This window comes from Aedes albopictus, chromosome 2 (assembly GCF_035046485.1).
Source record: "Aedes albopictus strain Foshan chromosome 2, AalbF5, whole genome shotgun sequence".
In the NCBI taxonomy this organism is placed as follows: domain Eukaryota; kingdom Metazoa; phylum Arthropoda; class Insecta; order Diptera; family Culicidae; genus Aedes; species Aedes albopictus.
In genome coordinates this window covers 121,704,157-121,728,127 of record NC_085137.1, presented here as the reverse complement: position 1 = coordinate 121,728,127, position 23,971 = coordinate 121,704,157, and the positions used below count along the sequence as shown (strand labels likewise).

Genomic DNA, 23,971 nt, shown 5'->3' with positions numbered 1-23,971 from the left:
CTGCAGGAATTCCTCCCGTACACGAATTCTTTGAGATTCCTTCAAAGTTTCTTCCATAGATTTTTTCAGCAGTTCAAAAAAGACTCGGACACCGTCTTCTGCCAGAGGCTGTACAGACTGAACGAAACTTAACACTATACAGAGCCTGCACCAGTGAAAACGGAGAAGAAACTATTCTCATGAAAAGTTTCATCGCCTGGAGCAGGAATCGAACCCTCACCCCCTCATCATGCGACTACGAGGCTCCCTTGAAATTTGAAGATTCCCCTTCTTTAAAAAAATCTGGAAGGATTCCTGAGCTAAAATCTCTGAAGCAATTTTTGAAGTTATCTCTGGAGGAATTTCTTAAATAATCCTTGGGGGAATACCTGGAGGATTTCCCTGAGATATCCCTCAAAAAATTTAATGAGAAACTTCTTGGAGGAGTTCTAGAAATAATGCCAAGTAAAAACTCCTGAAAGAGTTCCTGAAGAATTTTGTGAAGTAGTTTCCGAGGAAAATTTCTTGAAGAGATTTCTAACGGACACCTTCTAGGAGTTTCTGAAGGAATCTCTGGCGAAATTTCTCAAGCAATCCTTGAAAGAACTCTCGGATATGCCTCAGAAGAAATGTTTGTTGGTTTGTACAACTTTTTTTTTTATCTGTATTAACGAGATTTTTAGCCCTAGGCTAGTTCATCTCGGGACCCACGCTTTACTTCCCTTCCGAAGGAAGAACTCACATTTAGTGAGTTTGTCGGGAGTGGGATTCGATCCCAGGTCCTCGGTGTGATAGTCAAGTGTTCTAACCATCACACCAGGTCCGCTCCACTTTGTACAACTTCTGAGATATGAGTGGAAGTCCTGCTGAAATTTTTGATAACCAAAGTCCTGGGGGAATTCTTTAAGAAAATATAGAAGAAATTTCTGAAAAAAAAGAGTTTTTGAGGCAATCTCCAAAAAATACCTTGAAGAACTGAAGAACATTCTCCAGGTATACCTAGAATAATTTCTTGAAAACATCCCTGAGAAGTGCCAAGGAAAAAATCTCTGGAAAAGCTCCTGAAGATTCACCAATAAAATGTTTGAACGAATTCCTGAAAAAAGGTCTGAATAAATTCTCAAAAGAGTTTATGAAGCAGTGCTTAGAAGACTTCCTAGAGAGAAAAATAAAATCACTCAAAATCACTGAAATCTGGAGAAACTTTTTAAGAAATCTCTGAAAGAACTTTTAGTTCTAGAAGAATCTCTTGAGAATTCTAGGACAAATGCCTGAGGAAATCTCTGGAGTACTTCTTGATGGAGTTATTTCCTGGAGAAAATCCAGCAAGAATTTCTGAAAATAAATCTGAAGGCATTCATGGAGGAATTCATGCAAGAAACTCCTGAAAAAATCTGTAAAGAACACGGAGACAAATTACGTTCGTTTGAAACAAAAATATTCATGTTTAATCGATAAACTGATAAAATATTTAAAACTAAAATTTAAATTTTTAAAACTATCTTACTCACATATTGATTTCTATAATAACCATTGAGGAGCCCCCCGTTCCGCGGTCGAGAACATAAACAAAACTCACAAGTTCCTGCTGCAAAAAAGTCAAGTTTCAACAGAAACTTTCACGAAATCCCGCTGTTTTCGAGAGCGTATGTTATTTACATGATGTTGACATTGGAAAAGCCACGCGGGAGGTGGATTTTACCAGCGAAGGAAATGACTTTATAAATTTAATGGGAAAACAAATATGGGTCGTATGAATAAAAACCTGGTAGTAAAAATTTATACAGAAATTTCGTTATAAGGATTTTTTACAGAAATTCTATCAGGGCTTCTTCCTGAAAGTTCTTTAGAAATACCTCCTGGAATGTCTACCAGGATTTCTTATAAAATTCCTTCCGCATGTTTGACGCTATTTTTTCTTGGTATTCATTTTTCCCTTTTTTTCGGAAAGGTAGTATTTCCGCATTCCTTCCAGGATTCCTGAATTCCAACCGATTTCTCCTGGAGTTTTTCACGGGGATACTATTTCTTCCCGGAGTTCCTCCAGTGTTTTGTTCAAAGAAATCTTCCTGGGATTTCTACCAGAATTTATCCCGAATAGTCTATAAGAATTTTTATCGGGATAAATCGTAGAATTTCTTTCGGCATTCCTCATGGATATATAACACGATTCCTTCCGGTGTTCCTCTTGGGACTTCCCCAGAATTTCTTTCGGAGTTGCTAAAGGAGTTAATCCTGGGGTTTCTACTAAAGTTCCTCCAAGGCAGGGTTTTCATGAATTTATTGCAAGAGTTCCTCAAAAGATTTTTTTCATTTTTTTCCTGTAATATATTCAAACAATTGCTTTGGGCTTTCTTCAAGATGTTTTTTCTGGTCTCCTACAGGAATTTCTTAAAAGTTTTAGCGAGGTTTATTTTGAATTAGGGTCTTGGACCATTTGGGCAGGAGCACCTATTTTGGGCACTTGCTGCTATAACTCAGTCAATTTTTAACCGATGGACTTGATTTTTGAAACACGATCAGCTAGGCACAGTATCTAGCCATGTACAAAAATTCATGTCAATCGGTTTGAAATTGACTGAGTTGTAGCAGCAAGTGCCCAAAATAGGTGCTCCTGCCCAAATGGTCCCAGACCCTATTACCTGAGATTTCTCTCGGAGTATCTCCTGGAACTTCTTTCAGAAGATTTCTTCCGATGTTGGTCATGAGATGTCTCTCAGAGGTTTTTCTTAATTTACCCTGGAGTTTCTCCTAAGATTATTTTCCCGAGTGCCTTCTGGGATTTTCACTGGAATTATTGCTGATATTTCTCATTGAATTCTTTTCTTGCATTCTTTCAGAGCTAGGCTGTTCCTTGCAGTTGTACCGGATTTCTTGCAGTGATCCACCTGAGATTTTTTTTTACAGATATTCTCTGCATTATTCCCAAAATTCTTCTCGGAATCTTTACCAGAAATTGTCCCAAGATGCTGGATACTCCTTTAGAGATTTCTCCCAAAGTTATTGCAGAGATTCTTCTACGGGTTTTTTTTCGGAATGTCTCCTGCGATAACTTGCGAAATAGGGGTGGTGGGGGTAAAGTGGACAGGTGGGGTAAAATGGACAGGGTACAGTTTCATGGCTTTTATTGTTTTTCAAAATGTTTCAACGATTGAAGCTTATGCCTAAGCATGAATCATTATACTTTTGCTGATCTTGAACATTAAAATTAAATAAACCACTTCAAGATGACAAAAACTTAAAAAAAAACCCGAGAAAAATCGGAAATGATGTAAAATCTGCTTATAATTGCTAAGGTTTTCTCGTAAGTTAGTTTCAAATTATAACAAGTTTTACACCCTAACCCAATAAAGTCCACGTAGAAGAATATATTTGACCGAAAAAAAAATAAAGTTTTGTAAAAAAAAGTTTTGGAAATAATTTTAACAAAATCAGACCGTGGGGGTAAAATGGACAATCGGTTCAAATTTCACCAAAATTTCATATTTTTTTTTTGCAAACTTCAGAATCATCAGCCGCTATACCTATCGTGCGATAGTTGAAGTAAAAAGTTATAAAAAAATATTTTATATCAACAAAATATAATTTTCATCCAAAACAGTGCTTGTTTTTTACACTATGTTTACAATAATTATTTAAGTGTGTTTCAAAGTTTGTTTTACAAGTTTGAAAACAACAAAATAAAGGTATCGTATGAAATTTGATAGTTTGTATTTAAAAACATAGAAACAATATGCTGTTATATAATTTTTAAAGACTTGTTCAATTTACCCCATCGATTGTCCATTTTACCCCCACCAATTTTTTTCACGCTATTTAAATGCACGATTTGGTGAAGAAAATAATCAAAGAAAACAATATTTTTTAAAGGCAACCCCTTACAAGATTTTTAGAGTATATCATTACCTTCCATGTTACTCGGAAAAGCGAATGGTTTTTGCCGCATTTCCGCGGGAAACGACCAAAATGCTTAGGTTGTCCACTTTACCCTCACCACCCCTACCTTTTAGGAAATTCTTGGAGAAATATTCGAGGGAATTCAAATAAAATTTTGCGAGAAACACCACAAAGTGTTGTTGAAGAAATCTCGACAGGAGCTTCAGGAAAAACCTGAGAAAAAATTGAGTCATCTCGAAAAAAAGTTCTAAGGGCCGATTTCTTCACCCTGGCTTAGGCGTTAAGCCAGGTTTAACTGTATGGGTAAGCTTGGCTTACGCGTTAAGCCGAGGTGAAGAAATCGGCCCTAAGTAATAGTAATCCCGAGTAGAAATATTAAGGACATCCAAGGAGGAATTCTGAAAGCCTCATGGAATCCTGAAAGCAGCTACGGACGAAGTTCCGCGAGGAAAACATTGGAAATATCGGAAAACTATCGGTAAAAATCCCGACATAAACTATTGGATAGCTATCCCGGGAAACCACCAAAAAGACACGGACACTGGCTTCAACCGGCGGCTGTACCGATTGAACGAAACTTAACACGGATAAAAAGCTATTCTCGTGAAAAATTTCATCGCTCGGAGCGTGAATCGAATTCTCATCCATCCGGATTCTAACCACATGGCTACGAGGCTTAACCAATGAAATTCTTGAAGAAACTTTGAATAGTTTTGGATGGATATTCAGGAGGAATCCAACGAGAATCTCTGGAAGTGTATCGGAAAACCTTTGCAGGTTTTTTGAAACCTGCTGAACTCAGAGTTGGCATCAAATCCTTCCCAACCAAGCTGAATATGATCAAGTTTCAGGCATTTTGGCCGGCATAAATCCCTCATGACGAAGAGAACAAAACCTGCCGATGATACCCTATGTCACCCTTTATAATTTTTAGAAATTAGGGTTATTTTTTTTTTTTTTTGTAAACTTTCAAAAGTTCATCTGGAAAAACCTGGAAAACTCAGGGAATTATTTTGAATTATGAGTAGACACCCTGTTCTAACATAACCTGTCAGAAGATGCATGTTTGTCTCAAACATGGATTGCGTTCGTTTCAAATGTGACGCTCGATTTGCTCCAAACACTTTTATTTGTGTGGCCTGAACAAATTGGCAATTTTTTTGAATTTACCTCAAATATTTTTGAATTTACCATGTTTTTTTTCTGCGTGTTTGAGAAATTTCTCAAGAAATTCCTGAAGAAATCCCAAGCAAAATTGTTGGAGGATTTTTTCAACGAATCCCTGGAGGAACTTTTTGAAAGCATCATATGGACAGTAGGTCAGAAATGCAAATTGCTGCTAGACTTATTCTTTTTAGGATATATAATAATTGTGTTTAACCGATCTATAATATTTCAAAAATGTTTACCAGAAAAGTTGTTCGGAATATATATTTCTTAGAAGTGTAGCATGATATTGGTGAAAATCAATTGTCATAGTCATGTAAAATCCGTGACATTTAACAGCACTGCATAGCAGTACTGGAAAATGCATCGAATGTTTAAGAATGCAATTTACTAACTTGATGTCGCAAGCTCCTCACGAGTGTTAATATTTTTTAAACTTATTCCATTTCGACGAATTCTCACTTGCTTCCTTTCCACCAACCTACAGTTAATTAAATTATATAACTTCCAATCATGCAACACCGGAAGTATGCAGCACTTCCGTGATAAAACTTCCTCCACTCGGAAAACTTTCGACCCTTCTCACCTGCGAGGCGAGGTTGCACCACACGTGTGGTTTTTATGAAAAGAACAACTCATAGCTGAAGTTTTTCCCTGTCAGGATTGCTTTCCAGAAGTCACGAAAGCATAGGAAACATTTTCAAGTGTTATTTTTCCTTCTCTGCTTACAACTCTGCTTGCAGCTGGAAGAGCAGAAACAGCGGCACCTGACGCAGATCAAAAATGAAATGAGCGGCCTGCAGTCGCAGATGGCCGAGCTGAAGAACGAGATCGATTCCCGGCAGCGCGACTGCAGCTACTTGACCTACTTCCGGGACAAGTGTGCCGAATTGGTAAGTTTGGATTTGGAAGGGCTCCGCTTGTTGAAGTGGGTCAGGTGACAATGTAGAGCTTTTATTTGACCATTCAGGAAATGGAACACCAACAGGAGTTGCAACGGATGCGTAGCGATATCGAGGCGTTGAGTGCGCAGTTAGTGGACAGCAAGGAGACGGTGAGAGGTTTAGGAAGGTTGTTTTAGAAATGCAGCTAAAGCGTAGATATTGACCTTTCAGAGCATACAACATGAGCAATTGATGCGGGAATCAAACACCTTGCAGAACACGATACTGGAGTTGAGCAATCAGAATGAAATTCTCCAGAAAGCGATTCAGTCCTATCAAGACGAGGTGGAACAATTGCAGCAGGAACTTAGTACATCAAAATTCCAGGTAAGTTAAAAAGGTGTAATTGTTCGAGTCAGTTATAGGATTTAGTGAGTTTATTTTGTGTCAATGGAACAGTTCACAAATTTGAACCAAGAGTTGGAAACCCAAAAAGCGTTGTGCAGTGAGAAGGATAGCAAAATTATAAGTATAAACTCCGAGCGGGAGAAGTTACAGGGTGATCTCAATCTACACAAACGCATGTGCAAATGTGGATTCAACACCAATTTAAAAGAAAGGGTAAGGATCTTCGATCAATCTAGTCACGAGAGCATCGAGTTTCAATATCACAGTTTCATTTTTAGTCGAAGACACCGGTATCACATTCACTGCAGAAGCAGGTTGTACAAAAGACGTTAGAGGCAACGAAGGCCGCCGATGCGTTGAAACAACGGACAGCGGATTTCAAGAAGCTGGAGAATCAGTACGTCGAAGAGAGGATACGACTTACGGAACAAACGACGGAGCTGTTTACACAGGTGCGTATTGTTGGTGGAATGGTTTGTTCAAGCTTTCCGTATCATTGCAGCGTGTGAAGATATTGTTGAAGGCAAAGTCATTATTGATGTGATCCTCTGTCTTTGCGGACCAAAATCGAATTTTGAAAAGATACTGCGGACAGCAAGTCATTCAAGAGTATATTTTCAACAAATTTCAAGAATCAACACAAAATCCATCAGTTTGATTTTTTGAAAATATTGAAGAGCAAAAATCTAAACAAACTGGAGTTATCAGGAGATTTTATTTCACTGGGAAAAATCATGAAAATTGTAGGGAATTAAAAACAGGGTTTTCAAGACCGTATTAATTTAATTTTGGTTTTGTAGTTCTTGGTCTTAATGTTGAGCAAATTAATACAGATCAGTTACTAGTTGAGTCAATTAATAAGCAATAGCGACGCTGGAATAATATAGCAGGCGTGCTCAACCTTTTGCAGCCGCGGGCCACAGGTGACACTCTATACCAGTCGAACGGCCAAACATTGGAATTCGATGATGAAAACATGTTTTTTAATTTTTCTGAGCTGACCACTGGTTTCAACCCGAAAGAAATTTCATAATTCTAAAGATGAAAATGAAACTTGTGTTACAACACTTTTCAGAATTCTAATATATTCAATAAACACCGAAATTCCATTAGATTTTGGTGCTTATTCCATATATGATTTTTTTTTTTTGTAGAATATTGGAGTTCGTGTTAGTATTAAGAAAGATGCAATGGCGTTCATGAAGCAGAATTCTTCACTAAATCTTAAAAATTTATCTATTTTGTTCCACAGCTTGCTGAAATGCGTCAAAAATAAATCTCCGAATGCTCCTAGAATTATGATTGATTTGGGTTTATTTATTTTAAAAGTTACTCGAAGTTCATGTTTGAATATTTTTATTTATTAATCTTATTTCTCAAAATTTCACAAAAACTATCACATTGACATTATCTAATTCTTTCTTGAAATTTGTAAATTGAAAGAAATGTTTAAATATTTATAAATTTAGAGATTTTCTGAAAAGTATATCGAAAAATTTATTTAAAAATATCTTGGAACTTCTCGTGGATTTTGAGAAATTTCAGAATGATTTATAGGGATTTCAGGGTTCTCGGAAGAAATTCCGAAAAAATCCGGGAGATACTGTTCTGGAAATACTTGGTCATTTTTTAAAGTTTCTCTTGCGTAATTTCTTAGGAAGTCAATGAAGAAAAATCTGAAGACATGATTTTCTGAGCAATGTGTGCAAGTATTTGTAGCCGATTTAGAATATATATTTTGAGAGGAATTTCCAAAAGTATTGCTAGCAGGGGAATGAAGAGTATCTTGCCAAATCCCCGAAGTTTAAGCGAAATTCTGAAAGTTTAGGCAACTTTTTAGAGAAATTGTATGCCATTCTGTTTTTTTTCTGGAATAGCTTCCTGGTAGAAGTGCTTAATATAAAGTATATGGAGTACAAGGATTTTTTTTCGCCGATAAATACAAAATAAATATTTTCAAAAGTTAAGTGACAATTTTGTCGCTCCTCAAAATAAAATATGGTTTTGTTATTTTCATTCTAGATTAAGGAAAATGTCGATCCAATGACCAGCAAGTTTATCATCCTAGGACCTAGCTAGGGGGTTGCTTGAAGATTAATTAAAAAATTAAAAAGAAAACATTTTCTTCAAAATCTTCTTAACAGAAGAATAGAAGTTCCGCTAGCGACTCCTTCACAAATTTCATCGAAGATTCCTCCAGTTATTTTTTCAATGATTCCTCAATAGGTTTTTGCTGGAAATTCTCCGGAGGTTACTTCGAATATTCATTTTGAAATTCCTCTATTCTGTCCTTTATCGGTTTCTTGAAAAATTCAGATTTCTTTTTTGTAGGAATGCTTTCTGTTGGAGACTTCAGAAATTTATCTGTATATTGCTCCAGTGTTCGTTTCAGAAACTTCTCCGGGAATTGTCTCAGGAATTTGTTCAAATTTTTTTCTAGAAAATTCTTAAGATTTTTTTCTTTCAATTCCTTCAGAGTGTTTTTCAGAAGATTCTCAGATATCCCTCCAGGGGGGATATGTGGAGATATTTCTTCTGGGATTCTTTCAGATTTTTTCCGGGGACCCTTCAGAAAACCCTTAAGAGAATCGTTCAGGAGTTCACTTCAGAATTTATTTCGTGGCGTTTTTATATATCCAGAAATACCTCAAGATTTTTTTTCTTGAAATTACTGCAGATTTTTTAGTTTTCCATGCATTCTTTGAAAGATTCCTTCTGAAAATTCAATTCTTCCAGTTTTGTTTTAAATTTCTGCTGCTTAGTTTTCCTCCGAAAACTCCTGAAGAGATTCTTTTTGAAATTTCTCCAAACATTGTGCAAGAATTCCTCCAGAAGTATCTCCATGAGTTCTTCCAAGGTTTGCTTCAAAATATCCTCCCGGAATCCCTTGAGAAATTTATTGAGATATTCACTTCATTCCTGTACCTCCACCTGCAATTTTTGCTTGGATTCCTGCAGAATTTGTTTCAAAAATTCCTAATTGCTCCGAGGTTGAATTAAGAAATTTCTCAAGAGTGTTATTTTTTCTTCATTTTCTCAAAAAAATTTTTTATAAAAATCTCCTAGGATTTTTTTCCAGAGCTATCTCAAGGAGTTCCTCCAGGTATTCCCCAGGAATTCTTCCAGGAGCTTCTCCTTATGAGAATTTTGTTCAAGAATCTATTCAAGATATTTTCTTAAAATTTCTTAAAAAAACCTTTAAGAATTCTTCTCCATTCTCCATTATTTTTATGTGATTTTATAAAGTACTCTGCAAAAATCTGTGGAGGTGGAGGAATATCTGAAAGAGTTCCTGCGGGATTCTCTGAAGAATTTTCAGAAAATATTCTTGAAGGAACCACATGGGAAATTTCAAAAAGAAACCTTCCAGAAATTTCTTCAGTAACCCATTGACAAAATTTTCCATGGGATTCATGAAGGAACCCTTGGTAGAATTTCTGAAAGAATTTCTGATGACATTCATGAAGAAATCCATTAACTGCTAAATAAGCTCTGGAGATGTTTCTTAAGAATTCCCGAAGAAGTTTTAGAATACATCCATAGAGAAATTTCCAAAAGTAAACTTGGAATATTTTCTGAATAAATCTTTTTAGTTTATGCAGACAGGGCTGACAGGGCCCATATAGCCGAGGCGGTAAACGCACGGGTATTCAGCATGACCATGCTGAGGGTGACGGGTTCGATTCCCGGTCGGTCCAGGATCTTTTCGTAAAGGAAATTTCCTTGACTTCCTTGATGAGATATGTATATACACTACCCGTCATAAGTACGGACTCACAAAAAGTATTGCAACAATATTGCATCACCCTGACTCACCTCGATATCTCCAAAACCTTAGGACTTACAAAGATGCTGTCTTCAGGAAAATTATTCAGAAGACCAAGAGCAATAACTTTTCTGAAGACGGCATTTTTGTAGGTGTTCTGGTTTTAGAGATATCGAGGTGAGTCAGGGTGATGCAATATTGTTGCAATACTTTTTGTGAGTCCGTACTTATGACGGGTAGTGTATAAAGTATGTCAGTGTGTGTTGTGTATGTTTTGTTATACATTTGTTTGAAAAACAATCATAATCATGATTAATAAGCATTTATAAAATACTAGCTGTCCCGGCAAACTTTGTCTTGCCAAGCTGTGATGGTTTGACAATTGTTGAGGTCATTGCGGCACAGCACTCTAGATTGGTTTCATTTCGATCATGTTGATTTTCTTCCCAGTTCATCAAAAACCAGTACTTTATTAATGTTTTTACTTTCTTAGTTGATTTTTGTAATTTTTATTCGGGCGCTAGTTTCGAATACACTTTTATTTGATAATAAATATTTTCTTTCATTTTTTGCATTTACACAAAAGAGTGAAAAATGTTACTTCGGGTTCGCCGGTCGAGAAAAAATCCGGGCGCCGACAAGTGAGTCGCGTTCAGTGTATTTCTGTGTGGAATAGACTAAAGGTTTCTGCTCCCTAGTGGAGTGGAGACGCGCGATAGAATTTTCTTTTTGGCTAGTTCTTGCGTCGAAAAGTGGTCGGTTGTTAACGGCGGTTTGTGTATATTGATCCATTGTCAAATCATATCACCAACCATAGGTGACTCCCGGACTGACAATGTACCTTACCCTACTAACAAAAAATTCCTTCCTGAGACAAACGTGGAGATGCAGCGATTCGCGGTCTTTTTAACAACGTTTGTCTTACTAACATTCCCTTCCATCCTCGATGACCGTAAGGACGTGGCCGGCGCCGTTATTGACCTTATTAAAGTTGAGAGCTCTCGTCCTGTGTACATTGAGAATAGTAAGCTAGTCCCAAGCCCTATTCATTGGTTCCTTGTGCAATTTCGATTGCTCTGGTCAATCACGGAGTAGCAACTACGAATTGTGCGGTCATCTATGCTCATGCTCATGCTCATGCTCATTTTTGTAATTTTTATTCCTTATAAACACAGCCACCATGAATACGAATCTAACCCTGCATAAGTCATCCTGATCTGTTCACCCGTTCGTGAGTTTTGTTGCCTCAAAGGAATTTCAAACTCATTTATATATATATAGAAGATGCAAAAATTTACCTGATTACTCCTGAAATAAAATGTGGATTAGCAACAAGACATTAAAAAAACACATCAAATCTCGATCCTGGAATGTCTGCTCACAACTGATCGGCCACTTTAGGCATGAAGGTGATCTACCCACGTTACGGGGCCGAGCCATTTTAGAAGGTCTTCTATAGAAATTCGATGGTAAATTTATGGAAGAATAAGAAGCATCCCTAGAAAAATATTCTGAAGGTATATTTGGAAGATTTTCGAAAGAAATCTCTAGAGAGATTTCGGTAAGAATTCTGAACTCTTGATTTTTGCTTTCTGAAAGAATCTCCGGAAAAAATCTGGAATAATGCATGGACGAGTTCCATAAGAATGGAAGGCTTTCTAGTTGAATTCTTGGTGAAGTTTCTGTTGGTTCCTCTAGAGGAATTTCTGAAATTCTGAAGGAGTACTTGAAGAAATCTATGATCATTTTTTGCAGTATTCCGTTGAAAAACTTTTGAAAGAAATCTGAAGGATTTCTAAAAGAATTCTTGAAAAATAACATTGTATTTTATTAATCCTCTAATACCCATATTTTTCGTCATCTCAAATCGATTTAAACATCTTTTAGAAAGGGATTCTTTTTAATTCGCGATTTTGTCTGTTTTTGTAGTAGAATAACTAGCCACAGAATGTCAATGTCGCGAGCGTTCGTGTGACCAACATCTAGTTTGCCACGCCCTTACAGCGTCAGTACCGGTCCTACAAGTGTCAAACCATTTTTTATAGCCAAAACAAAACATTCACAACAACATGTGCATTTAAAAATAATGGATAAATACATCTGAGGTACGAAATAAAATTAATTAATTTATTGGCTACAGCGCCATTAGCGATCTAATTTCTCATACATCTACTGTTTTTGTCCTTGTTTTTTTTTTAATTTTTTTAATTTTTATTTTTGGACATCCCTACACTTTCATATTTTCCTGGAAGCTCATTTGGGATATCATTTTTTTTAAAAGATGAAAACATTTTGAAATTCTATGATTTATGTTAATATTTTTATACTATTTTTTTCGTGGAAAATTTGTTTTCCGTTTAATTACCCTAAACTTTTTAACTATAATAAAATGTTTGGGAATTTTTTTAATATGTTTATTGTTGCGGTTCAATACAAAAGAAACAATGACATCTGAAAGGTAACCAAACATCAATTTTTCTATGATTTGAAAAAAAAAATGAAACAATAAACCAAAAATATAAAAGTTTCGATTGACCAAGAAAGAAAAAGAAAATACAAGAATACTCAAACTATACCTTATCTTTGGGGATTTCAGGAGTGGTTCAGGAAGTTTCATAGATTTTTTTTATAAGGTAATGTGTATTTTATTTTAATTTGAAGCTAACTCAACACTTGTCTTCAAGATTTCAGGGGGTCTCAGAAGGTTTCAGAAGGTTGCAGATGAATTTTTAGATGCGTTGGAAGTTTCAGAGGCACAGAACTTCAAAGTTTTAGGACTTCAATGGCATTTTAGGGGGCCTAAGAGGGGGCCTTGAGAGACGTGTAAGTAGGCTCCGGGGCTTTTTTTGGGGTTTCAGGGAGCTTCACGAGAGCGTTTGAATTTTTTTTTTTTATTGTTTCAGAGTTTTTCCGGGGTGTTTCAATGACGTTTCAGGGGGTTTAAAGGGGTTATGTATGTAGGTAGAGGCGTTTCAGGAGTTCTAGGGTAGCTTCAGGGTATCTCAGGGGATTTCAGAGGTATCAGAGCTTTTCAGTTGCTTCAAGGAATTCCAGGGGATTTTCAGGTCCGGTCCTAGAGCTCTGAATCTTTTTGAAATGACCTTGGCTTGATGGCTCTAAACCTCTAAATACAAATCCGGAACCCCTCTCACGGGAACTTGGTCTGTCTCTCTCCAACTTAGTGTTCTTAGAGCACGGTGTGTTTATAGAGCAACTTTAAAACAAAAAAATAAGTAAGTCTAAAATTTTGCCTAATGATACTTTGGGCCATTCCCTTCAATTTGCTGGGTCGGAGGAAAACATCCATCGGGGGGTCTAGAACAAAAAATTTTTTTTGAAGGTTTTTTATGCAAAAACTGATAAAAACGCATATTGTAAATTATTGCATCTCCTACAAATAGTCACAACTTTTTTGTCTTTGAAGATAGAACCATAAAAATTTCAGGTGTTTCGAAGTAGTATGCGTAGATGACTGTGTGAAAATTTCTTTGAAATATGTTGAATGGTTTTCAAATAATACCAAAACTATCAAACGCATTCTAAAATACTAAGCTTAGTAGCAAAAGTCCAACAAAATATCTATATATCTATATATATAAAAATGCAGTGGCATACGTGGGACCGCGCATAACTTGCGAACGGGTGGTCCGATTTGGGTCGTCTAGGTTTTGTTCTGTTAGTTTTCACCCAAGGAAGGTTTATGAGGCCTAAAACATGGGAAAATTGAGAGTTTTTGAAAATCGGGTTTTCATACATTTTAAACGGGGACTTGGGCGCTTGGCTAGGGACTTGAAACTTCAAAAAATGCAGTAGGCAAGACAAAGTTTGCCGGGTACAGCTAGTTTTTTATATAATAATACATGAAAAATATTTAATTCTAAGCACCTTGAGTCATTATGATGGCGGTACTGTGAAAACTTGTTTTTCAAATGATGAACAGATACATAGTCAAATACATGAATGGAAAACACACACACTGCCATTATGTAGCTTTTCATTGAAGTATTAATTATTTATTTCAAGAGCGTGGTTTTGCGTATACATGTTTATTGTTTCCATTTTTTAATAATTAAGGTCTTATATAAATATCAAATTGCAAGCGAAAAGCTTTACGGGAGCGTGGCCCAATAATTTGTATTACAAAAAAAAAAACTGTTTGCTATTTTTTCGAAAGATATAGGGTATTGGTTCCCTTATTAAGCATGTGGCTCCCATTTTCATCCCACGAAAAACAAAGGATTGAAGCGCTGTTTGTTTTGTTTCTTATTTTTGTATTTTTTGTTAGAAGTGAGCACCCATGAAAATAAAAAGAACGGAGTCAATCGGTGCCGTAATCGCTTGTTTTCGAATAGGATGAAAATGGGAGCATGAGATTACTGATGGCACACCCTAGTTTTATGTTGAAAATATTCTACTAGTAAACATCGCCATAACAATGATCAATCACTCTTCCTCATGCTTGGAGGTTTTAAATTACACAGAAAATATGTTTTAAACATCATATTCAAATCGATAAGACTACCTAAGTCATTGTTATCGAATTGTTTTTCCTAGGCTTTATGCTGAACAGCCTATTTTCATGCTTAATGTAGAAACATTTTCAATAAGTACTCCGTTCTTTCAACTATTCTTTCAGTACTTATTATCAGTTATTTGTCAATGAATGGTGGCATAAGCAATAAGCATCATATTGCTATTAAATTCAAAGACAAACTTAAGTTTAGGTCTAACAGCTATGTCATATATCGTGGAATAATCCGGAAACTATTTTTAGTACCGTAAAGTTGCCCTTGATCGAATATTGCCCAACTGAATTCAGTTCTCGTTATTGTGTTCTTCAATCCAGACAGGGTTTTAATGTAGACTCATACCCACAACTTCAATGTTATTATGTGGTCTTTAACAAGTTTAACTTGTTTTTATTGTTCGACTAAGGTGAAATTCTATTTAATTTTGAGCTTGTAAACATTAGTTTCAAAATTATTTAGTTTCTGTACTTTTTCCTCAAAACAGAGATGTTTCCCAATCCAAGAGTGCTTTACCTGGCTTACCAATTGACATTTAAATATTTTTTTGAGGAAGGCCGACATGCTCAGCATTCATGATAATTGTGTTTATTATAGGATTCGTAATAGAGGCATACTTGTACTTGTGAACATAAACATACACGCAAAACCACGTCCTTGAAATAAATAATTAATACTTTATTGAAAAGCTACATAATGGCAGTGTGTGTGTTTTCCTTTTATGTATTTGACAACGTATCTGTTCATCATTTGAAAAACAAGTTTTCACAGTACCGCCATCATAATGACTCAAGGTGCTTAGAATTAAATATTTTTCATGTATTATTATATAAAAAATATATAGCTATATTGTTGGACTTTTGCTACTAAGCTTAAATAGTATTTTAAAATGCGTTTGATAGTTTTGGTATTATTTGAAAACCATTCAACATATTTCAAAGAAATTTTCACACAGTCATCTACGCATACTACTTCTAAACGCCCGAAATTTTTATGATTCTATCTTCAGAGACAAAAAAGTTGTGACTATTTGTAGGAGATGCAATAATTTACAATATGCGCTTTTAACAGTTTTTGCATAAAAAAACCTTCAAAAAAAATTTTGTTCTAGACCCCCCGATGGATAATTTCCACCGACCCAGCAAATTGAAGGGAATGGCCCAAAGTATCATTGGGCAAAATTTCAGACTTACTTATTTTTTTATTATAAAGTTGTTCTACACAACACACCGTGAGAGCACTTCCACGTGGCCACAGTTATTAATTGGAGGCCTTTATTTGCCAGCCATTGCATGATTTGGTATATTGTGAGGCAAGCACAATGATACACTATGCCCAGGAAGTCGAACCGATTTTCCTGACCGGAACGGGAATCGAACCCACCGTCTCCGGATTGGCGATCCATAGCCTTTAACCCATGCTTTAACCACTAGGCTAACTGGAGACAAAAAATCACCTACGTAAAACTCTCTTTAAACCCTTTGGAGTTTCTTTAAACAGTCCCTGAAACCCTATAGAACCCCCTCATTTCAGGCTCCCCGTTAACTTCTGGAAATCATCTTGACCAAGGGGGTAGACAGCTTTGCTCAGAGCAAGCTTTTGTTGATCGAGCAACTGTGAGTTGCTCCCTGTTGCTTCCATTTGCTCAAACATTTTGCGCTGATCAAAGTAGTCAGACGTATGCCCAAACATTCAACCCGTCAAACTTGGTTGGATCCGAAGTCTTAGGCCTGAGCCGTAAAGTCTAATATGATGTGACTTGTGAGTGAGAAACGGGAGCTCTGCTATGTCACGACATTCTTCAAACCGCGGTTCAAATTCATAATGACCAAGAGCTACGTGCCAGTAGGTCGGTTCCAGAGGCACGTTCTCCTACGTATCTCAAGGTCAGTTTTCTGGCGCCCGGCATTTCCCGGACTCACAGAAACATGCAAGAAACTCTTGTGAAAATTTGTGGGCTTCGAAGTTAGCGGTTGTCATTGAACCGTTTCGTAAGCTTCGAAGTGTGGGTTCGAATTCCCTGCTCCAGTCAGTGGAAACTTTTAGTCAAATGAAAAATTCTCCACTGGACCACTAGGCGTTTCGTGTGTTGTCCGTTGTTCCACGTCGGTGATCGTTCAGTCTGTGCAACCTGGCTGGTTATTCTAATGTGCAACCTCTGGTTGAAGACGGTGTAGTGTCTTTTTAACTCCTAGCCAGTTACAGGCTGGGTACTGCATATTGCAGACACTCTTTTCTCACACCTGTAGTTGAATTCCGTTGCACGATTTCTTAGAAGAATAAACCACCATAAAGAACATCTTTTTTTCCCTTGTGCCGGATTTGGTCCACAGAATTTCTGAATTCATTATATTTTACAACATTTAAATAAAAAGTAAACACAAAGAAACATCGATGAGGTATCCTGATATCCTGCTAGCGGTACGGATATTTTTCGCTGCATAAACAAACAAATCCGCTGGTTGCTATGTACAGCTAACGCTGTGTGTAACTCTGAGCAAAGCGAGTTGCTCAGAGTTACTCAAAAGCTACTCATGATCAGTCTCGAGAGCAAAAGCTGTCTTCCCCCTTGATCTTGACCCCATCTCAAACCATCAATAAAGAACCCTGTACTTGCGAAATAAGTTCCCTCGTTTGAAGCACTGACTTAATTTATGCACAACATGCCCTCCTTTTATGCGTTGTTTAATTAAATGCCTGGATAAAACCGGGCTCCGATATAGTTCTTTAAAGCCTATTTTAGTATTTGAACTCCTTTATACACTTGATATGAGCATAGCACCGCCCAAATGCTATAAAACTAAGCGGGAAATCTGACCAGAGCATCTTGGCATTATACAGAATGAAGTGGCCTATCAATCTTTTTGGCCTTTGGTTTCCTCATACCAGCTTGAATAACTCGCCTCCAGGGCGTTTTGGGATTCGTTCCCTATATTCATTATGTAGCAGAAATGCATTAGAAAGTAAACTCTCTTAGCCTTCAAATATGAAGCATGATACTGGGTTGCATGGAACATATTTCGAGAAAAATGAACATGCTATATTTTTTTCTGCAGATTGGAAAATTGAAAGGTAAAAACTCAAACCTAGAGCAAAGTCTTTTCCACAAGGAAGAAATGATCGAGCGGTTGCGGCAGAACTTACACGAGGTTAGCGAGCGTCTAGTGGCCAAATCCGAAATTGCCCAATCCATGGAAGCCAAAAACACTAGGTATTTTAAGTCGTTTTTTTAAGTTATAAAATTACTATAAGGCACCTTTTGTTTTTCTTCCAAGTCTATCCCAAGCGTGGGACAAGTACCGAGAAGATTCCACTGCCCGTGAGAAGAAACTGGTCGAAGAACTGAACAGCATCAAACGCAACTCGCAGAACCAGCGCAACCAACTGCAACAGTGCGAACATCAGCTGGCGTGGCACCGAGAAGAGCTGGAAAAACTTCGAGGGAAAACCGAAACGCTGCTGAAAGAGGTACTGAGGCGTAGGTTGACGCAATGAAACTGGACATTACTCGACTTTGTTGTATTTTTAGAGGGATTCGCTGAGACAAGACGCGGAAGATTTAGGTAATAAACTCTCCGGGTTTGCTGGCAAGGAAAGTGCGTATTGCGAGCTTCTGAAGAAGCTTCAGGACGATTTCTCACAGAAGACGGGTCGATTGGCGGTAATGCAATGCAAACTACTCGCATCTATCAAATTTCAGTTATCTATAATTCCATTTCCAGGAAGTGGAAGACAACTATCGCAAGCTCAGCCACGCCTATCAAAATCTGAAAACCTTCAACGAGGATCTTACCAAGCAGTATCAGACTGCGCGGAACCATTTGGAAAACTACAAGGAACTGGTAGAATTTAAGCGTCAAACTATCAACACTGTCAAACTGGCACGAAAATGCGCCGAAGAGTCTCGTCAACGGGAGCGGGACTACGAGCAGAAGGTTGCTGAACAGAAACGAATCATCACCCAGCAGCAGGAGGACTTGGTAAAGTTGATGGATAAGATGCAGGATTATCACAGGGATTCGTTGATTCTGAACCGGCGGTTGCAAGACTACCAACAGACGTACGACGACGGTCGAAGGTGATTACGTTTCGAAATTTACCGTATTTTGCTATAATGGTGGCTCACAATCTCAATAAAGATGATGTTCCAGTTTTGTGTGAGATTTTTTATTCCGTTTCGTTTGTTCTGAATTTTAGAAACTTAAGCACCTCACTTCATCAGACGTTCTATCCATCAGAGGCAAACAAGTTGATTCGCTCTAGTAGTGATCCAAATTGCAAAGAGGTGTGTATTGGCAGGGTGTCGGTTTAAACATTCGGTTATTTTACTGCGTGCTCCACTTTGATTCCTTGTAGAGTGACGACTTACTTCGGAGGTTACAGTACACCAAGGATCGAATACACCGGACGAGAGAGTTTTGGTACCGAGGGATCAAAGAGATCATGCCACCAAGAAGGGATGAATCGTAGGCCATAGAAAGACAGAAAATGGTGGTGTTTGATTTCGGAAAACGCATTTTAGGGACCGTACTTTTTCAAATGCATTTGTAGAAACTAGCTGAAGTCGATTTTTTCGATGAATATCCGTACAATTTGTATTATATTTTGATATATTAGTTATTCCGTATTTTATACTGTATAAACACTGTTTTTCTTATTAAGTTGTTAATTGTTTCACTAGGATCCGAAAGTCAAGAATCACTACTAACGAAGGTCTGAAAAACAAATATGTACTCTTAATCGTCCCTCTGGGATTCCTTCAGGAAATCCTCTTGGAATTTCTGCGACAGTTTCATCTAGTATTCCAACAGGAGTTCATTTAGGGGTTTTTGTTAGAGTTCCTGATGGAAATCAACCATGATTTCATTCTTGGATTCCTCTAAGAGCATCTACAGAGGGTGGTCAAAATGTTTGGGATAGGCAACTTTTTTTCTCTCACAAAAAAGTTCAACATGATGTAACTTTTCATAGAGTGCATCAAAAATTCTCAAATTTTGACTGTTTGTCAACCTATTTTATGTGCATTATTGGTATAAATTTGAGCTCGATTGGTTAAACTTTCGCGAAACTAGAACCGTTTTCGTAGAACACTATTTTTTAGACATCTTATTTTTGAACTGTCATATGACAAAAGTCTTTTGTCATGAGTTAGCAACTCTATGTTGACTACCGAAGGAATTCAGGAATTTTAACTCACCCTGCTACATCAAACCATCAGGTAGATAATTCCCTCCCGGAATGATTCTGCAGTCATAGGTAATCCTTGCGCTGATGGTGGGTACACTATTATCATCATCATCATCATCTTATTTTTGAACTGTCATATTTCGGAAACTAGTGAATTGTTTTGAATGAAAATTTGAACGTTTATCAACAACATGTAAATGCTTTAAAAGTTATTAAAACATAGGTATTGCTGTGTGCATTCGAAATGCAAATATCAAATGCGGGAGCACCAAATGCGGTAAGATTTTCTAAAAAGTAACCCGATGTCAGTGGGAGCTTTTGAATCCTAGGCTGGCGGTGGTTTTGACTATGGTTGCTAAGTTGCCTTTGGTAACACTGTGTTACCACGTTTGGAGCGCATTTGGGCACCGTTTGCATCCTGATCGCACACAGAAATACTTTCTGAACATTGAAAAAAAATTATCATAGATTGACACTTTCGGAATCTTTTTCGAAAATAGTTATTTATGTAACGAGTTGCAAAAAGTTGATTTTTTCAGCACGAGTCGTACATTTATCCAACGAGGCTTGCCGAGTTGGATAAATACGAAGAGTGCTGAAAAATCGAGTTTTTCAACGAGTTCCATACAAAATTTTATGCAATGATTTTTTTCATAATGCAACTCATTTGAGTTGCATAATGTTCATAATGCAACTCAAATCAGTTGCATTATGAACATTATATAACTATTTTTCATTATGTAACTCATTTCAGTTGCATAATGAACCAGTTCGAAAAAATCGGCCATTATGATACCAAAATGAGTTAGATAAAATACAAATTATGATACTGAATTGCATAGAATGTATTTTTTTACATTAATGCCATTAAATTTTAGTTTCGATATCCAAAGATTTTCTTCTTCTGTTCTCAAGATATCTCTAATAAGATATATTAGAGCCTATTTGGATTAAAGGAAGAACACATGTAATAATTTTTGTGTTGTATTGTAAATTTGACTTATTTTCCTCTATATGGGTGAAAATTTCAAACCGATATAACTTTATTCGTCGTGAAAAGTTACAGCATGTTGAACTTTTTTGCTTATTTTTCTTCTTGGCATAACGTCCGAACTATAGTCTAGTCTTGTCTACACATATACAGTCATTTATTGAAAGAATTCTTGAAAATGATAGAATCGACTATTCCTATCATTTTTCTTGTCATTTTTAATGCTTCGGAGATTGGAGATGCATTACAAGCATTAAAGTTGCCAGGCCTAATGTGTTAGAACGCTACATTCTACAAAACAATTACAAGTCGGACACGATTGTCCGGAGTCGGGTTTTGAAGCTTCACAAGCGTACACTCCCGTTCAAAAGTTTGGGGTCACCCCCTCAAAAACATGTCATTTTTTTAGACCCATATCTCCGCCAATTTGCGTCCGATTTCAAAACCCTAGGTTTCATTCAAAAGATAATAAGTCAAAGAAACTTTGAACATGATTTAAAAGAAACTTTTTCAAAAAAATTTGTATGTAAACTTAACCCAAAGTTGCCAAATTTTCTAAAAAATGAATATAAACTAACGGCAGTGTCGCTGGAAGTTGGGTCGACCAAATTTTAAGATGAGAGCGGTAATATGACCCATTTTCTATTAGCTTTCAACTGCTTTTTACAGAACTTAGCTAAAAAATCTAGAAAAAAAGTTATTAAGTAAATTAATCCTTGATGTCATCGGCCAAAAGTTTGGGGTCACTATCGTAAAACATGGAAAAGTGATTTGTTGATATCTTTGTCATCTTTCATTCAATTTTAATTCTTCTTGGCTTATTTGAAACAAAATGAATGATACTTACTGCATAGACGTTGAACCACACATATTTGTTGAAATTTACATACTAAAACTTAACGTAAAGTTGCCTCATTTTTTGAAGCGTGGTAAAATGTGCTAACTTTACATAACATTTTTATATACAAAAATCGTTCAATACGTTAAGTTGAAGACATCAAACGTAAATTTAGTTAATTATCTTTGAAATGAGCCAAAAATAATTAAAATTGAACTATAGTTGACGAAGATATCACCAAATCACTTTTCCATGTTTTACGAAAGTGACCCCAAACTTTTGGCCGATACATCATATTGAGGGGTGACCCCAAACTTTTGGTCGATGACATCAAGGATTAATTTACTTAATAACTTTTTTTCTAGATTTTTTAGCTAAGTTCTGTAAAAAGCAGTTGAAAGCTAATAGAAAATGGGTCATATTACCGCTCTCATCTTAAAATTTGGTCGACCCAACTTCCAGCAACACTGCCGTAAGTTTATATTCATTTTTTAGAAAATTTGGCAACTTTGGGTTGAGTTTACATACAAAATTTTTTGAAAAAGTTTCTTTTAAATCATGTTCAAAGTTTCTTTGACTTATTATCTTTTGAATGAAACCTAGGGTTTTGAAATCGGACGCAAATTGGCGGAGATATGGGCCTAAAAAAATGACATGTTTTTGAGGGGGTGACCCCAAACTTTTGAACGGGAGTGTATATCTCGGGAACGTTATGTCGCATGAAGCTGAAATTTTAATATTTTGTCAAGCTAACTTTGCTCAGCAACCAGCAATAATTTCAGCTTTGTACATCATTCCGTTTGCCAGATACAGTGATAGACATTCGTTTAGCCGAGACCAAAAAAAATTCAGAAAAGTGTCAGGAAGCTCATACAAAAGATTTTATGATAACACTTTTTTATCGTAGTAATAGTATATCTAGTAGGTACTGTTTTATAAAAATGTGATGCATCACACTTACATATATACTGAAACAAAAACGAGGGTAAAAACCCTTCAAATGTATTTTTTTGCCTAGACATTCGTTTAGCCGAGGTAAATGAAAAATTGGTTTTCAATAGATTTTTTTGCAATTTCGTGAGTATATTTCGAGGATTTACCCCAAGGCATTTAGTTTATGACGTGTTAGCAAGATAATTGACCTTGAAAGTTCATTTATTTGTGAAATTCAGAGAAATATTATAAAAAATGTCCCGATAAGGAGAAGCGATGATAAACAAATTTATTTAAGAAAAATGATTTCTGTAAACACTAGACCTCTTCATAAAAAAAACAAATTTCCTGGAATTCAACCAGTCATCCCCACATCTGAATTCTAATGCTAAAACAAACTTCTGGTCGAATTTTCAGCTAAATTGGTGAAGTTTTCGAGGTGCCTCAGGTCAAAAATGTGTTTTTTTGGTTATTTTTTACCTTTAAAAAATTCCCATGAAGGCTAGAAACCATATAAATTATCGCGGCCGCCAGTAAATGAAAGATTTTTCTATTCCTTACATTTTTTGTGAACATTATGTGCTGATCGGAGAATGTTTTGATCATATTTATCCGATTTTTAGTCATGCAAGTACCCTAAAAAGTAACATTTTCCAACAGTTTTTGTTCTACGAAATTCAAACACACAACTTTTATTAAAAGTACCAAATCATTAAATGATTACCCACATTTTTCTGAACAATATTGCCATACATCATTTTCTTATCCGATCTACGAAAAAAAATCACAAAAATCGAAAAGTAGAAGCTTTCCTGAGTTTTTTGATATTTGGGGTTGACGCAACTGTCGGCAAAAAGAATAATCAAACATAGTAGCTTTGCTTTTTCTTGATGATTGCGATGATTGATCATTGATTCAAGTGACAGGTAGGCACAACAAAACATTGCTTTAACAAAAGTGACGTATAATGTGTCACAGTAGAATGTTAGGATTGGCTCAGATGGTAAGGCTATGGACTGGCAAACCAAAGGTTCAGAGTTTGAGTATCGTTATTTTTACTAAACATTCAAACGTAAGCTAGACTAGCAGTTTTGAAAATACGGCACAGATTTTTTTTTGAAATGTTCAAAATATTGCACAAAATGTCATGAAAAAAATAAAGTAAATATTGGGTTTTGGTTGGTTAAACCTTAAAATGATAAAAGCTTAACCTTAAACCTTAAAATTGATAAAAGCTATAATAAGTAGTTCTGCATTGAAATAAAGACGTGCCCTAATGCCTGTGGAGTATACCTGTTTGATACTAGCATTACTAAATAAGTTAGAAGATTGCTAAGTGAAAGAACTGCAAGAAATGTCAGAATTTTTGTACCCTGTTTATTTAAAAGCAGATGT

At 36.3% G+C, this 23,971-nt stretch overlaps 1 protein-coding gene across 1 annotated transcript in view; it reads left to right on the top strand.

Annotated features, from left to right (window-relative positions):
• Positions 1-19,289, top strand: part of LOC115255186 (myosin heavy chain, cardiac muscle isoform-like) — a 98,939-nt gene extending 79,650 nt beyond the window's left edge. The window contains exons 16-26 of the mRNA XM_029853121.2: positions 5,787-5,936; positions 6,014-6,097; positions 6,159-6,314; positions 6,387-6,548; positions 6,614-6,787; positions 17,684-17,838; positions 17,903-18,095; positions 18,157-18,288; positions 18,350-18,705; positions 18,825-18,912; positions 18,984-19,289. Coding sequence (XP_029708981.2) covers positions 5,787-5,936; positions 6,014-6,097; positions 6,159-6,314; positions 6,387-6,548; positions 6,614-6,787; positions 17,684-17,838; positions 17,903-18,095; positions 18,157-18,288; positions 18,350-18,705; positions 18,825-18,912; positions 18,984-19,097 — 1,764 coding nt within the window. The 3' untranslated portion in view covers positions 19,098-19,289. The remainder of the gene's footprint in view (positions 1-5,786; positions 5,937-6,013; positions 6,098-6,158; positions 6,315-6,386; positions 6,549-6,613; positions 6,788-17,683; positions 17,839-17,902; positions 18,096-18,156; positions 18,289-18,349; positions 18,706-18,824; positions 18,913-18,983) is intronic.
• The last annotated feature ends 4,682 nt before the right edge of the window (positions 19,290-23,971 follow it).